At 32.1% G+C, this 14,138-nt stretch overlaps 1 protein-coding gene across 1 annotated transcript; it reads left to right on the top strand.

The window, feature by feature from the left end:
• Window positions 1–526: 526 nt before the first annotated feature.
• LOC143245855 (uncharacterized) lies at window positions 527–4,637 on the top strand. The gene is made up of 2 exons (XM_076492110.1): window positions 527–604; window positions 1,584–4,637. Exons 1-2 carry the CDS (start codon window positions 527–529, stop codon window positions 4,635–4,637), a joined length of 3,132 nt encoding a protein of 1,043 aa, XP_076348225.1.
• Window positions 4,638–14,138: the final 9,501 nt, after the last annotated feature.

Here is a 14,138-nt window from a genome sequence, read left to right as displayed (position 1 = left end):
AAAAATAGTTCTTGTTGCTGAAGCTGAAAAACAAGAGATTATTAACATTCCTAAAAAAGAGAAAGAACCTGAAAAAGAAGTTCCTATCACTAAAGAAAAAGAACCAGAAATTATTCCCTCTGCTGAAGTAAAAGTAACTGAAGAAATAATTCCAATTACTGAGAAGGAGGAAGTTTCAAAAATAATCACTGTCTCAAAAAAAGTTGAGGAAGAAAAACCGGAAACATTCCCTACCTCTCCCGAAAAGGAAATGCTAGAAATAACACCTACTCCTAAAGAGAAAGAGCCAGAAAAACGAGTTTTTGTTCCTGAAGCTGAAAAACCAGAAATAATTCCCACTCCTAAAGAAAAGAAAGAACTTTTAGAAAAACTTCCTATTACTAAAGAAAAAGAACCAGAAATTATTCCCATTCCTAAAGTAAAAGAAACTGAAGAAATAATTGCTATTACTAAGGAGGAAGAAATTTCAAGAAAAATAACTATTTCAAAAGATGTTAGGGAAGTTGAAAAAGGAAAACCAAAAGTAATGCCTTCCCTTGAAGAAAGGAAAATAACAGAAATAACACCTATTCCTAAAGAAGAAGAGCCTGAAAAAATAGTTCTTGTTGCTGAAGCTGAAAAACCAGAGATTATTCTCATTCCTCAAGAAGAGAAAGAACCTGAAAAAGAAGTTCCTATCACTAAAGAAAAAGAACCAGAAAAAGGAGTTAATACCACTAAAGAAAAAGAACCAGAAATTATTCCCTCTGCTGAAGTAAAAGAAACTGAAGAAATAATTCCAATTACTGAGGAGGAGGAAGTTTCAAGAATAATCACTATCTCAAAAGAAGTTGAGGAAGAAAAACCGGAAACATTCCCTACTTCTCTCGAAAAGAAAATACCAGAAATAACACCTATTCCTAAAGAGAAAGAGCCAGAAGAACGAGTTTTTGTTCCTGAAGCTGAAAAACCAGAAATAATTCCCACTCCTAAAGAAAAGAAAGAACCTGAAAAAGAAGTTCCTATCACTAAAGAAAAAGAACCAGAAATTATTCCCATTCCTAAAGTAAAAGAAACTGAAGAAATAATTGCAATTACTAAGCAGAAAGAAATTTCAAGAAAAATAACTATTTCGAAAGATGTTAGGGAAGTTGAAGAAGAAAAACGAAAAATAATCCCTTCCCCTGAAGAAAGCAAAATAACAGAAATAACACCTATTCCTAAAGAAGAAAAGCCTGAAGAAATAGTTCTTGTTGCTGAAGCTAAAAAACCAGAGATTATTCTCATTCCTAAAAAAGAGAAAGAACCTGAAAAAGAAGTTCCTATCACTAAAGAAAAAGAACCAGAAATTATTCCCTCTGCTGAAATAAAAGAAACTGAAAAAATAATTCCAATTACTAAGGAGGAGGAAGTTTCAAGAATAATCACTATCTCAAAAGAAGTTCAGGAAGAAAAACCGGAAACATTCCCTACCTCTCTCGAAAAGAAAATACCAGAATTAACACCTATTCCAAAAGAGAAAGAGCCAGAAGAACGAGTTTTTGTTCCTGAAGCTGAAAAACCAGAAATAATTCCCACTCCTAAAGAAAAGAAAGAATTTTTAGAAGAAGTTCCTATTACTGAAAAAAAAAGAACCAGAAATTATTCCCATTCCTAAAGTAAAAGAAACTGAAGAAATAATTGCAATTACTAAGGAGGAAGAAATTTCAAGAAAAATAACTATTTCAAAAGATGATAGGGAAGTTGAAGAAGAAAAACCAAAAATAATCCCTTCCCCTGAAGAAAGGAAAATAACAGAAATAACACCTATTCCTAAAGAAGAAAAGCCTGAAGAAATAGTTCTCTTTGCTGAAGCTGAAAAACCAGAGATTATTCCCATGCCTAAAGAAAAGAAAGAACCTGAAAAAGAAGTTCCTATCACTAAAGAAAAAGAACCAGAAAAAGAAGTTAATACCACTAAAGAAAAACAACCAGAAATTATTCCCATTCCTAAAGTAAAAGAAACTGAAGAAATAATTGCAATTACTAAGGAGAAAGAAATTTCAAGAAAAATAACTATTTCGAAAGATGTTAAGGAAGTTGAAGAAGAAAAACCAAAAATAATCCCTTCCCCTGAAGAAAGGAAAATAACAGAAATAACACCTATTCCTAAAGAAGAAAAGCCTGAAGAAATAGTTCTTGTTGCTGAAGCTGAAAAACCAGAGATTATTCCCATTCCTAAAGAAGAGAAAGAACCAGAAAAAGAAGTTCCTATCACTAAAGAAAAAGAACCAGAAATTATTCCCATTCCTAAAGTAAAAGAAACTGAAGAAATAAGTGCAATTACTAAGGAAGAAGAAATTTCAAGAAAAATAACTATTTCAAAAGATGTTAGGGAGGTTGAAGAAGACAAACCAAAAATAATCCCTTCCCCTAAGAAAATGAAAATAACAGAAATAACACCTATTCCTAAAGAAGAAAAGCCTGAAGAAATAGTTCTTGTTGCTGAAGCTGAAAAACCAGAGATTATTCCCATTCCTCAAGAAGAGAAAAAACCTGAAAAACAAGTTCCTATCACTAAAGAAAAAGAACCAGAAATTATTCCCATTCCTAAAGTAAAAGAAACTGAAGAAATAATTGCAATTACTAAGGAGAAAGAAATTTCAAGAAAAATAACTATTTCGAAAGATGTTAGGGAAGTTGAAGAAGAAAAACCAAAAATAATCCCTTCCCCTGAAGAAAGGAAAATAACAGAAATAACACCTATTCCTAAAGAAGAAAAGCCTGAAGAAATAGTTCTTGTTGCTGAAGCTGAAAAACCAGAGATTATTCCCATTTCTAAAGAAGAGAAAGAACCTAAAAAAGAAGTTCCTATCACTAAAGAAAAAGAACCAGAAATTATTCCCTCTGCTGAAGTAAAAGAAACTGAAGAAATAATTCCAATTACTGAGGAGGAGGAAGTTTCAGGAATAATCACTATCTCAAAAGAAGTTGAGGAAGAAAAACCGGAAACATTCCCCACTTCTTTCAAAAAGGAAATACCAGAAATAAAACCTATTCCTAAAGAGAAAGAGCCAGAAGAACGAATGTTTGTTGCTGAAGCTGAAAAACTAGAAATAATTCCCACTCCGAAAGAAAAGAAAGAACTTTTAGAAGAAGTTCGTGTTGCTAAAGAAAAAGTACCAGAAATTATTCCCATTCCTAAAGTAAAAGAAACTGAAAAAATAATTGCAATTACTAAGGAGAAAGAAATTTCAAGAAAAATAACTATTTCGAAAGATGTTAGGGAAGTTGAAGAAGAAAAACCAAAAATAATCCCTTCCCCTGAAGAAAGGAAAATAACAGAAATAACACCTATTCCTAAAGAGGAAAAGCCTGAAGAAATAGTTCTTGTTGCTGAAGCTGAAAAACCAGAGATTTTTCCCATTCCTAAAGAAGAGAAAGAACCTGAAAAAGAAGTTCCTATCACTAAAGAAAAAGAACCAGAAATTATTCCCATTCCTAAAGTAAAAGAAACTGAAGAAATAATTGCAATTACTAAGGAGGAAGAAATTTCAAGAAAAATAACTATTTCAAAAGATGTTAGGGGGGTTGAAGAAGAAAAACCAAAAATAATCCCTTCCCCTGAAGAAAGGAAAATAACAGAAATAACACCTATTCCTAAAGAAGAAAAGCCTGAAGAAAGAGTTCTTGTTGCTGAAGCTGAAAAACCAGAGATTATTCCCATTCCTAAAAAAGAGAAAGAACCTGAAAAAGAAGTTCCTATCAGTAAAGAAAAAGAACCAGAAAATATTCCCTCTGCTGAAGTAAAAGAAACAGAAGAAATAATTCCAATTACTGAGGAGGAGGAAGTTTCAAGAATAATCACTATCTCAAAAGAAGTTGAGGAAGAAAAACAGGAAACATTCCCTACTTCTCTCGAAAAGGAAATACCAGAAATAACACCTATTCCTAAAGAGAAAGAGCCAGAAGAACGAGTTTTTGTTGCTAAAGCTGACAAACTAGAAATAATTCCCACTCCGAAAGAAAAGAAAGAACTTTTAGAAGAAGTTCCTATTACTAAAGAAAAAGAACCAGAAATTATTCCCATTCCTAAAGTAAAAGAAACTGAAGAAATAATTGCAATTACTAAGGAGGAAGAAATTTCAAGAAAAATAACTATTTCAAAAGATGTTAGGGAGGTTGAAGAAGAAAAACCAAAAATAATCCCTTCCCCTGAAGAAAGGAAAATAACAGAAATAACACCTATTCCTAAAGAAGAAAAGCCTGAAGAAATAGTTCTTGTTGCTGAAGCTGAAAAACCAGAGATTATTCCCATTCCTACAGAAGAGAAAGAACCTGAAAAAGAACTTCCTATCACTAAAGAAAAAGAACCAGAAAAAGAAGTTCCTATCACTAAAGAAAAAGAACCAGAAATTATTCCCATTCCTAAAGTAAAAGAAACTGAAGAAATAATTGCAATTACTAAGGAGGAAGAAATTTCAAGAAAAATAACTATTTCAAAAGATGTTAGGGAGGTTGAAGAAGAAAAACCAAAAATAATCCCTTCCCCTGAAGAAAGGAAAATAACAGAAATAACACCTATTCCTAAAGAAGAAAAGAATGAAGAAATAGTTCTTGTTGCTGAAGCTGAAAAACCAGAGATTATTCTCATTCCTAAAAAAAGAGAAACAACCTGAAAAGAAGTTCCTATCACTAAAGAAAAGAACCAGAAATTATTCCCATTCCTAAAGTAAAAGAAACTGAAGAGATAATTGCAATTTTTAAGGAGGAAGAAATTTCAAGAAAAATAACTATTTCAAAAGATGTTAAGGAAGTTGAAGAAGAAAAACCAAAAATAATCCCTTCCCCTGAAGAAAGCAAAATAACAGAAATAACACCTATTCCTAAAGAAGAAAAGCCTGAAGAAATAATTCTTGTTTCTGAAGCTGAAAAACCAGAGATTATTCTCATTCCTAAAAAAGAGAAAGAACCTGAAAAAGAAGTTCCTATCACTAAAGAAAAAGAACCAGAAATTATTCCCTCTGCTGAAGTAAAAGAAACTGAAGAAATAATTCCAATTACTGAGGAGGAGGAAGTTTCAAGAATAATCACTATCTCAAAAGAAGTTGAGGAAGAAAAACCGGAAACATTCCATACTTTTCTCGAAAAGGAAATACCAGAAATAACACCTATTCCGAAAGAGAAAGAGCCAGAAGAACGAGTTTTGTTGCTGAAGCTGAAAACTAGAAATAATTCCCACTCGAAAAAAAAAAGAAAGAACTTTTAGAAGAAGTTCCTATTACTAAAGGAAAAGAACCAGAAATTATTTCCATTCCTAAAGTAAAAGAAACTGAAGAAATAATTGCAATTACTAAGGAGGAAGAAATTTCAAGAAAAATAACTATTTCAAAAGATGTTAGGGAAGTTGAAGAAGAAAAACCAAAAATAATCCCTTCCCCTGAAGAAAGGAAAATAACAGAAATAACACCTATTCCTAAAGAAGAAAAGCCTGAAGAAATAGTTCTTGTTGCTGGAGCTGAAAAACCAGAGATTATTCCCATTTCTAAAGAAGAGAAAGAACCTGAAAAGAAGTTCCTATCACTAAAGAAAAAGAACCAGAAATTATTCCCATTCCTAAAGTAAAACAAACTGAAGAAATAATTCCAATTACTGAAGAGGAGGAAGTTTCAAGAATAATCACTATCTCAAAAGAAGTTGAGGAAGAAAAACTGAAACATTCCCTACTTCTCTCGAAAAGGAAATACCAGAAATAACACCTATTCCTAAAGAGAAAGAGCCAGAAGAACGAGTTTTGTTGCTGAAGCTGAAAACCAGAAATAATTCCCATTCTGAAAGAAAAGAAAGAACTTTAGAAGAAGTTCCTATTACTAAAGAAAAAGAACCAGAAATTATTCCCATTCCTAAAGTAAAAGAAACTGAAGAAATAATTCCAATTACTGAGGAGGAGGAAGTTTCAAGAATAATCACTATCTCAAAAGAAGTTGAGGAAGAAAAACCGGAAACATTCCCTACTTCTCTCGAAAAGGAAATACCAGAAATAACACCTATTCCTAAAGAGAAAGAGCCAGAAGAACGAGTTTTGTTGCTGAAGCTGAAAACTAGAAATTCGAAAAAAAAGAAAGAACTTTTAAAAGAAGTTCCTATCACTAAAGAAAAAGAACCAGAAATTATTCTCATTCCTAAAGTAAAAGAAACTGAAGAAATAATTGCAATTACTAAGGAGGAAGAAATTTCAAGAAAAATAACTATTTCAAAAGATGTTAGGGAAGTTGAAGAAGAAAAACCAAAATAATCCCTTCCCTGAAGAAAGGAAAATAACAGAAATAACACCTATTCCTAAAGAAGAAAAGCCTGAAGAAATAGTTCTTGTTGCTGAAGCTGAAAACCAGAGATTATTCCCATTCCTAAAGAAGAGAAAGAACCTGAAAAAGAAGTTCCTATCACTAAAGAAAAAGAACCAGAAATTATTCCCATTCCTAAAGTAAAAGAAACTGAAGAAATAATTGCAATTACTAAGGAGGAAGAAATTTCAAGAAAAATAACTATTTCAAAAGATGTTAGGGAGGTTGAAGAAGAAAAACCAAAAATAATCCCTTCCTCTGAAGAAAGGAAAATAACAGAAATAACACCTATTCCTAAAGAAGAAAAGCCTGAAGAAATAGTTCTTGTTGCTGAAGCTGAAAACCAGAGATTATTCCCATTCCTAAAGAAGAGAAAGAACCTGAAAAGAAGTTCCTATCACTAAAGAAAAGAACCAGAAATTATTCCCTCTGCTGAAGTAAAAGAAACAGAAGAAATAATTCCAATTACTGAGGAGGAGGAAGTTTCAAGAATAATCACTATCTCAAAAGAAGTTGAGGAAGAAAAACAGGAAACATTCCCTACTTCTCTCGAAAAGGAAATACCAGAAATAACACCTATTCCTAAAGAGAAAGAGCCAGAAGAACGAGTTTTGTTGCTGAAGCTGAAAACTAGAAATAATTCCCACTCTGAAAGAAAAGAAAGAACTTTTAGAAGAAGTTCCTATTACTAAAGAAAAAGAACCAGAAATTATTCCCATTCCTAAAGTAAAAGAAACTGAAGAAATAATTGCAATTACTAAGGAGGAAGAAATTTCAAGAAAAATAACTATTTCAAAAGATGTTAGGGAGGTTGAAGAAGAAAAACCAAAAATAATCCCTTCCCCTGAAGAAAGGAAAATAACAGAAATAACACCTATTCCTAAAGAAGAAAAGCCTGAAGAAATAGTTCTTGTTGCTGAAGCTGAAAACCAGAGATTATTCCCATTCCTAAAGAAGAGAAAGAACCTGAAAGAACTTCCTATCACTAAAGAAAAAGAACCAGAAAAGAAGTTCCTATCACTAAAGAAAAGAACCAGAAATTATTCCCATTCCTAAAGTAAAAGAAACTGAAGAAATAATTGCAATTACTAAGGAGGAAGAAATTTCAAGAAAAATAACTATTTCAAAAGATGTTAGGGAGGTTGAAGAAGAAAAACCAAAAATAATCCCTTCCCCTGAAGAAAGGAAAATAACAGAAATAACACCTATTCCTAAAGAAGAAAAGAATGAAGAAATAGTTCTTGTTGCTGAAGCTGAAAAACCAGAGATTATTCTCATTCCTAAAAAAGAGAAACAACCTGAAAAAGAAGTTCCTATCACTAAAGAAAAAGAACCAGAAATTATTCCCATTCCTAAAGTAAAAGAAACTGAAGAGATAATTGCAATTTTTAAGGAGGAAGAAATTTCAAGAAAAATAACTATTTCAAAAGATGTTAAGGAAGTTGAAGAAGAAAAACCAAAAATAATCCCTTCCCCTGAAGAAAGCAAAATAACAGAAATAACACCTATTCCTAAAGAAGAAAAGCCTGAAGAAATAGTTCTTGTTGCTGAAGCTGAAAACCAGAGATTATTCTCATTCCTAAAAAAGAGAAAGAACCTGAAAAGAAGTTCCTATCACTAAAGAAAAAGAACCAGAAATTATTCCCTCTGCTGAAGTAAAAGAAACTGAAGAAATAATTCCAATTACTGAGGAGGAGGAAGTTTCAAGAATAATCACTATCTCAAAAGAAGTTGAGGAAGAAAAACCGGAAACATTCCATACTTTTCTCGAAAAGGAAATACCAGAAATAACACCTATTCCTAAAGAGAAAGAGCCAGAAGAACGAGTTTTGTTGCTGAAGCTGAAAACTAGAAATAATTCCCACCCGAAAAAAAAAGAAAGAACTTTTAGAAGAAGTTCCTATTACTAAAGAAAAGAACCAGAAATTATTCCCATTCCTAAAGTAAAAGAAACTGAAGAAATAATTGCAATTACTAAGGAGGAAGAAATTTCAAGAAAAATAACTATTTCAAAAGATGTTAGGGAAGTTGAAGAAGAAAAACCAAAATAATCCCTTCCCTGAAGAAAGGAAAATAACAGAAATAACACCTATTCCTAAAGAAGAAAAGCCTGAAGAAATAGTTCTTGTTGCTGAAGCTGAAAACCAGAGATTATTCCCATTCTAAAGAAGAGAAAGAACCTGAAAAAGAAGTTCCTATCACTAAAGAAAAGAACCAGAAATTATTCCCATTCCTAAAGTAAAAGAAACTGAAGAAATAATTCCAATTACTAAGGAGGAGGAAGTTTCAAGAATAATCACTATCTCAAAAGAAGTTGAGGAAGAAAAACCGGAAACATTCCTACTTCTCTCGAAAGGAAATACCAGAAATAACACCTATTCCTAAAGAGAAAGAGCCAGAAGAACGAGTTTTGTTGCTGAAGCTGAAAACCAGAAATAATTCCCACTCCTGAAAGAAAAGAAAGAACTTTAGAAGAAGTTCCTATCACTAAAGAAAAGAACCAGAAATTATTCCCATTCCTAAAGTAAAAGAAACTGAAGAAATAATTCCAATTACTGAGGAGGTGGAAGTTTCAAGAATAATCACTATCTCAAAAGAAGTTGAGGAAGAAAAACCGGAAACATTCCCTACTTCTCTCGAAAAGGAAATACCAGAAATAACACCTATTCCTAAAGAGAAAGAGCCAGAAGAACGAGTTTTGTTGCTGAAGCTGAAAACTAGAAATAATTCCCACTCGAAAAAAAAAGAAAGAACTTTAAAAGAAATTCCTATCACTAAAGAAAAGAACCAGAAATTATTCTCATTCCTAAAGTAAAAGAAACTGAAGAAATAATTGCAATTACTAAGGAGGAAGAAATTTCAAGAAAAATAACTATTTCAAAAGATGTTAGGGAAGTTGAAGAAGAAAACCAAAAATAATCCCTTCCCTGAAGAAAGGAAAATAACAGAAATAACACCTATTCCTAAAGAAGAAAAGCCTGAAGAAATAGTTCTTGTTGCTGAGCTGAAAACCAGAGATTATTCCCATTCCTAAAGAAGAGAAAGAACCTGAAAAGAAGTTCCTATCACTAAAGAAAAGAACCAGAAATTATTCCCATTCCTAAAGTAAAAGAAACTGAAGAAATAATTGCAATTACTAAGGAGGAAGAAATTTCAAGAAAAATAACTATTTCAAAAGATGTTAGGAGGTTGAAGAAGAAAAACAAAAATAATCCCTTCCTCTGAAGAAAGGAAAATAACAGAAATAACACCTATTCCTAAAGAAGAAAAGCCTGAAAAAATAGTTCTTGTTGCTGAAGCTGAAAAACCAGAGATTATTCTCATTCCTCAAGAAGAGAAAGAACCTGAAAAAGAAGTTCCTATCACTAAAGAAAAAGAACCAGAAAAAGTAGTTCCTATCACTAAAGAAAAAGAACCAGAAATTATTCCCATTCCTAAAGTAAAAGAAACTGAAGAAATAATTGCAATTACTAAGGAGGAAGAAATTTCAAGAAAAATAACTATTTCAAAAGATGTTAGGGAAGTTGAAGAAGAAAACCAAAAATAATGCCTTCCCTGAAGAAAGGAAAATAACAGAAATAACACCTATTCCTAAAGAAGAAAAGCCTGAAGAAATAGTTCTTGTTGCTGAAGCTGAAAACCAGAGATTATTCCCATTCCTAAAGAAGAGAAAGAACCTGAAAAGAAGTTCCTATCACTAAAGAAAAGAACCAGAAATTATTCCCTCTGCTGAAGTAAAAGAAACTGAAGAAATAATTCCAATTACTGAGGAGGAGGAAGTTTCAAGAATAATCACTATCTCAAAAGAAGTTGAGGAAGAAAACCGGAAACATTCCCTACTTCTCTCGAAAAGGAAATACCAGAAATAACACCTATTCCTAAAGAGAAAGAGCCAGAAGAACGAGTTTTGTTGCTGAAGCTGAAAAACTAGAAATAATTCCCACTCCGAAAGAAAAGAAAGAACTTTAGAAGAAGTTCCTATCACTAAAGAAAAGAACCAGAAATTATTCCCATTCCTAAAGTAAAAGAAACTGAAGAAATAATTGCAATTACTAAGGAGGAAGAAATTTCAAGAAAAATAACTATTTCAAAAGATGTTAGGGAAGTTGAAGAAGAAAACCAAAAATAATCCCTTCCCTGAAGAAAGGAAAATAACAGAAATAACACCTATTCCTAAAGAAGAAAAGCCTGAAGAAATAGTTCTTGTTGCTGAAGCTGAAAACCAGAGATTATTCCCATTCCTAAAGAAGAGAAAGAACCTGAAAAGAAGTTCCTATCACTAAAGAAAAGAACCAGAAATTATTCCCATTCCTAAAGTAAAAGAAACTGAAGAAATAATTCCAATTACTGAGGAGGAGGAAGTTTCAAGAATAATCACTATCTCAAAAGAAGTTGAGGAAGAAAACCGGAAACATTCCCTACTTCTCTCGAAAAGGAAATACCAGAAATAACACCTATTCCTAAAGAGAAAGAGCCAGAAGAACGAGTTTTGTTGCTGAAGCTGAAAACTAGAAATAATTCCCACCCTAAAGAAAAGAAAGAACTTTAGAAGAAGTTCCTATCACTAAAGAAAAGAACCAGAAATTATTCCCATTCCTAAAGTAAAAGAAACTGAAGAAATAATTGCAATTACTAAGGAGGAAGAAATTTCAAGAATAATCACTATTTCAAAAGATGTTGGGAAGTTGAAGAAGAAAACGGAAAAATAATTCCTTCCCTGAAGAAAGGAAAATAACAGAAATAACACCTATTCCTAAAGAAGAAAAGCCTGAAGAAATAGTTCTTGTTGCTGAAGCTGAAAACCAGAGATTATTCCCATTCCTAAAGAAGAGAAAGAACCTGAAAAGAAGTTCCTATCACTAAAGAAAAGAACCAGAAATTATTCCCTCTCCTGAAGTAAAAGAAACTGAAGAAATAATTCCAATTACTGAGGAGGAGGAAGTTTCAAGAATAATCACTATCTCAAAAGAAGTTGAGGAAGAAAACCGGAAACATTCCCTACTTCTCTCGAAAAGGAAATACCAGAAATAACACCTATTCCTAAAGAGAAAGAGCCAGAAGAACGAGTTTTGTTGCTGAAGCTGAAAACTAGAAATAATTCCCACTCGAAAAAAAAGAAAGAACTTTTAAAAGAAGTTCCTATCACTAAAGAAAAGAACCAGAAATTATTCTCATTCCTAAAGTAAAAGAAACTGAAGAAATAATTGCAATTACTAAGGAGGAAGAAATTTCAAGAAAAATAACTATTTCAAAAGATGTTAGGAAGTTGAAGAAGAAAACCAAAAATAATCCCTTCCCTGAAGAAAGGAAAATAACAGAAATAACACCTATTCCTAAAGAAGAAAAGCCTGAAGAAATAGTTCTTGTTGCTGAAGCTGAAAACCAGAGATTATTCCCATTCCTAAAGAAGAGAAAGAACCTGAAAAGAAGTTCCTATCACTAAAGAAAAGAACCAGAAATTATTCCCATTCCTAAAGTAAAAGAAACTGAAGAAATAATTGCAATTACTAAGGAGGAAGAAATTTCAAGAAAAATAACTATTTCAAAAGATGTTAGGGAGGTTGAAGAAGAAAAACCAAAAATAATCCCTTCCTCTGAAGAAAGGAAAATAACAGAAATAACACCTATTCCTAAAGAAGAAAAGCCTGAAAAAATAGTTCTTGTTGCTGAAGCTGAAAAACCAGAGATTATTCTCATTCCTCAAGAAGAGAAAGAACCTGAAAAAGAAGTTCCTATCACTAAAGGAAAAGAACCAGAAAAAGTAGTTCCTATCACTAAAGAAAAAGAACCAGAAATTATTCCCGTTCCTAAAGTAAAAGAAACTGAAGAAATAATTGCAATTACTAAGGAGGAAGAAATTTCAAGAAAAATAACTATTTCAAAAGATGTTAGGGAAGTTGAAGAAGAAAAACCAAAAATAATCCCTTCCTCTGAAGAAAGGAAAATAACAGAAATAACACCTATTCCTAAAGAAGAAAAGCCTGAAGAAATAGTTCTTGTTGCTGAAGCTGAAAACCAGAGATTATTCCCATTCCTAAAAAAGAGAAAGAACCTGAAAAGAAGTTCCTATCACTAAAGAAAAGAACCAGAAATTATTCCCTCTGCTAAAGTAAAAGAAACTGAAGAAATAATTCAATTACTGAGGAGGAGGAAGTTTCAAGAATAATCACTATCTCAAAAAAGTTGAGGAAGAAAAACCGGAAACATTCCCTACTTCTCTCGAAAAGGAAATACCAGAAATAACACCTATTCCTAAAGAGAAAGAGCCAGAAGAACGAGTTTTGTTGCTGAAGCTGAAAACCAGAAATAATTCCCACTCCTAAAGAAAAGAAAGAACTTTTAGAAAAAGTTCCTATCACTAAAGAAAAGAACCAGAAATTATTCCCATTCCTAAAGTAAAAGAAACTGAAGAAATAATTGCAATTACTAAGGAGGAAGAAATTTCAAGAAAAATAACTATTTCAAAAGATGTTAGGGAAGTTGAAGAAGAAAACCAAAAATAATCCCTTCCCTGAAGAAAGGAAAATAACAGAAATAACACCTATTCCTAAAGAAGAAAAGCCTGAAGAAATAGTTCTTGTTGCTGAAGCTGAAAACCAGAGATTATTCCCATTCCTAAAGAAGAGAAAGAACCTGAAAAGAAGTTCCTATCACTAAAGAAAAAGAACCACTAAACTAAAAAGAACCAGAAATTATTCCCTCTGCTGAAGTAAAAGAAACTGAAGAAATAATTCCAATTACTGAGGAGGAGGAAGTTTCAAGAATAATCACTATCTCAAAAAGAAGTTGAGGAAGAAAACCGGAAACATTCCCTACTTCTCTCGAAAAGGAAAATACCAGAAATAACACCTATTCCTAAAGAGAAAGAGCCAGAAGAACGAGTTTTTGTTGCTGAAGCTGAAAACCAGAAATAATTCCCATTCCTAAAGAAAAGAAAGAACCTTTAAAAGAAGTTCCTATCACTAAAGAAAAGAACCAGAAATTATTCCCATTCCTAAAGTAAAAGAAACTGAAGAAATAATTGCAATTACTAAGGAGGAAGAAATTTCAAGAAAAATAACTATTTCAAAAGATGTTAGGAAGTTGAAGAAGAAAACAAAAATAATCCCTTCCCTGAAGAAAGGAAAATAACAGAAATAACACCTATTCCTAAAGAAGAAAAGCCTGAAGAAATAGTTCTTGTTGCTGAAGCTGAAAACCAGAGATTATTCCCATTCCTAAAAAAGAGAAAGAACCTGAAAAGAAGTTCCTATCACTAAAGAAAAGAACCAGAAATTATTCCCTCTGCTGAAGTAAAAGAAACTGAAGAAATAATTCCAATTACTAAGGAGGAGGAAGTTTCAAGAATAATCACTATCTCAAAAGAAGTTCAGGAAGAAAACCGAAACATTCCCTACCTCTCTCGAAAAGAAAATACCAGAAATAACACCTATTCCTAAAGAGAAAGAGCCAGAAGAACGAGTTTTGTTGCTGAAGCTGAAAACCAGAAATAATTCCCACTCCTAAAGAAAAGAAAGAACTTTTAGAAGAAGTTCCTATTACTAAACAAAAAGAACCAGAAATTATTCCCATTCCTAAAGTAAAAGAAACTGAAGAAATAATTGCAATTACTAAGGAGGAAGAAATTTCAAGAAAAATAACTATTTCAAAAGATGTTAGGGAAGTTGAAGAAGAAAAACCAAAAATAATCCCTTCCCTGAAGAAAGGAAAATAACAGAAATAACACCTATTCCTAAAGAAGAAAAGCCTGAAGAAATAGTTCTTGTTGCTGAAGCTGAAAACCAGAGATTATTCCCATTCCTAAAAAGAAAGAAGAAAGAACCTGAAAAAAAGAAG

Source organism: Tachypleus tridentatus, chromosome 3 (genome assembly GCF_004210375.1).
Source record: "Tachypleus tridentatus isolate NWPU-2018 chromosome 3, ASM421037v1, whole genome shotgun sequence".
Classification (NCBI taxonomy): Eukaryota; Metazoa; Arthropoda; class Merostomata; order Xiphosura; family Limulidae; genus Tachypleus; species Tachypleus tridentatus.
The sequence above is the reverse complement of the archived record's forward strand: the minus strand, read 5'-3'. Positions and strand labels throughout refer to the sequence as shown.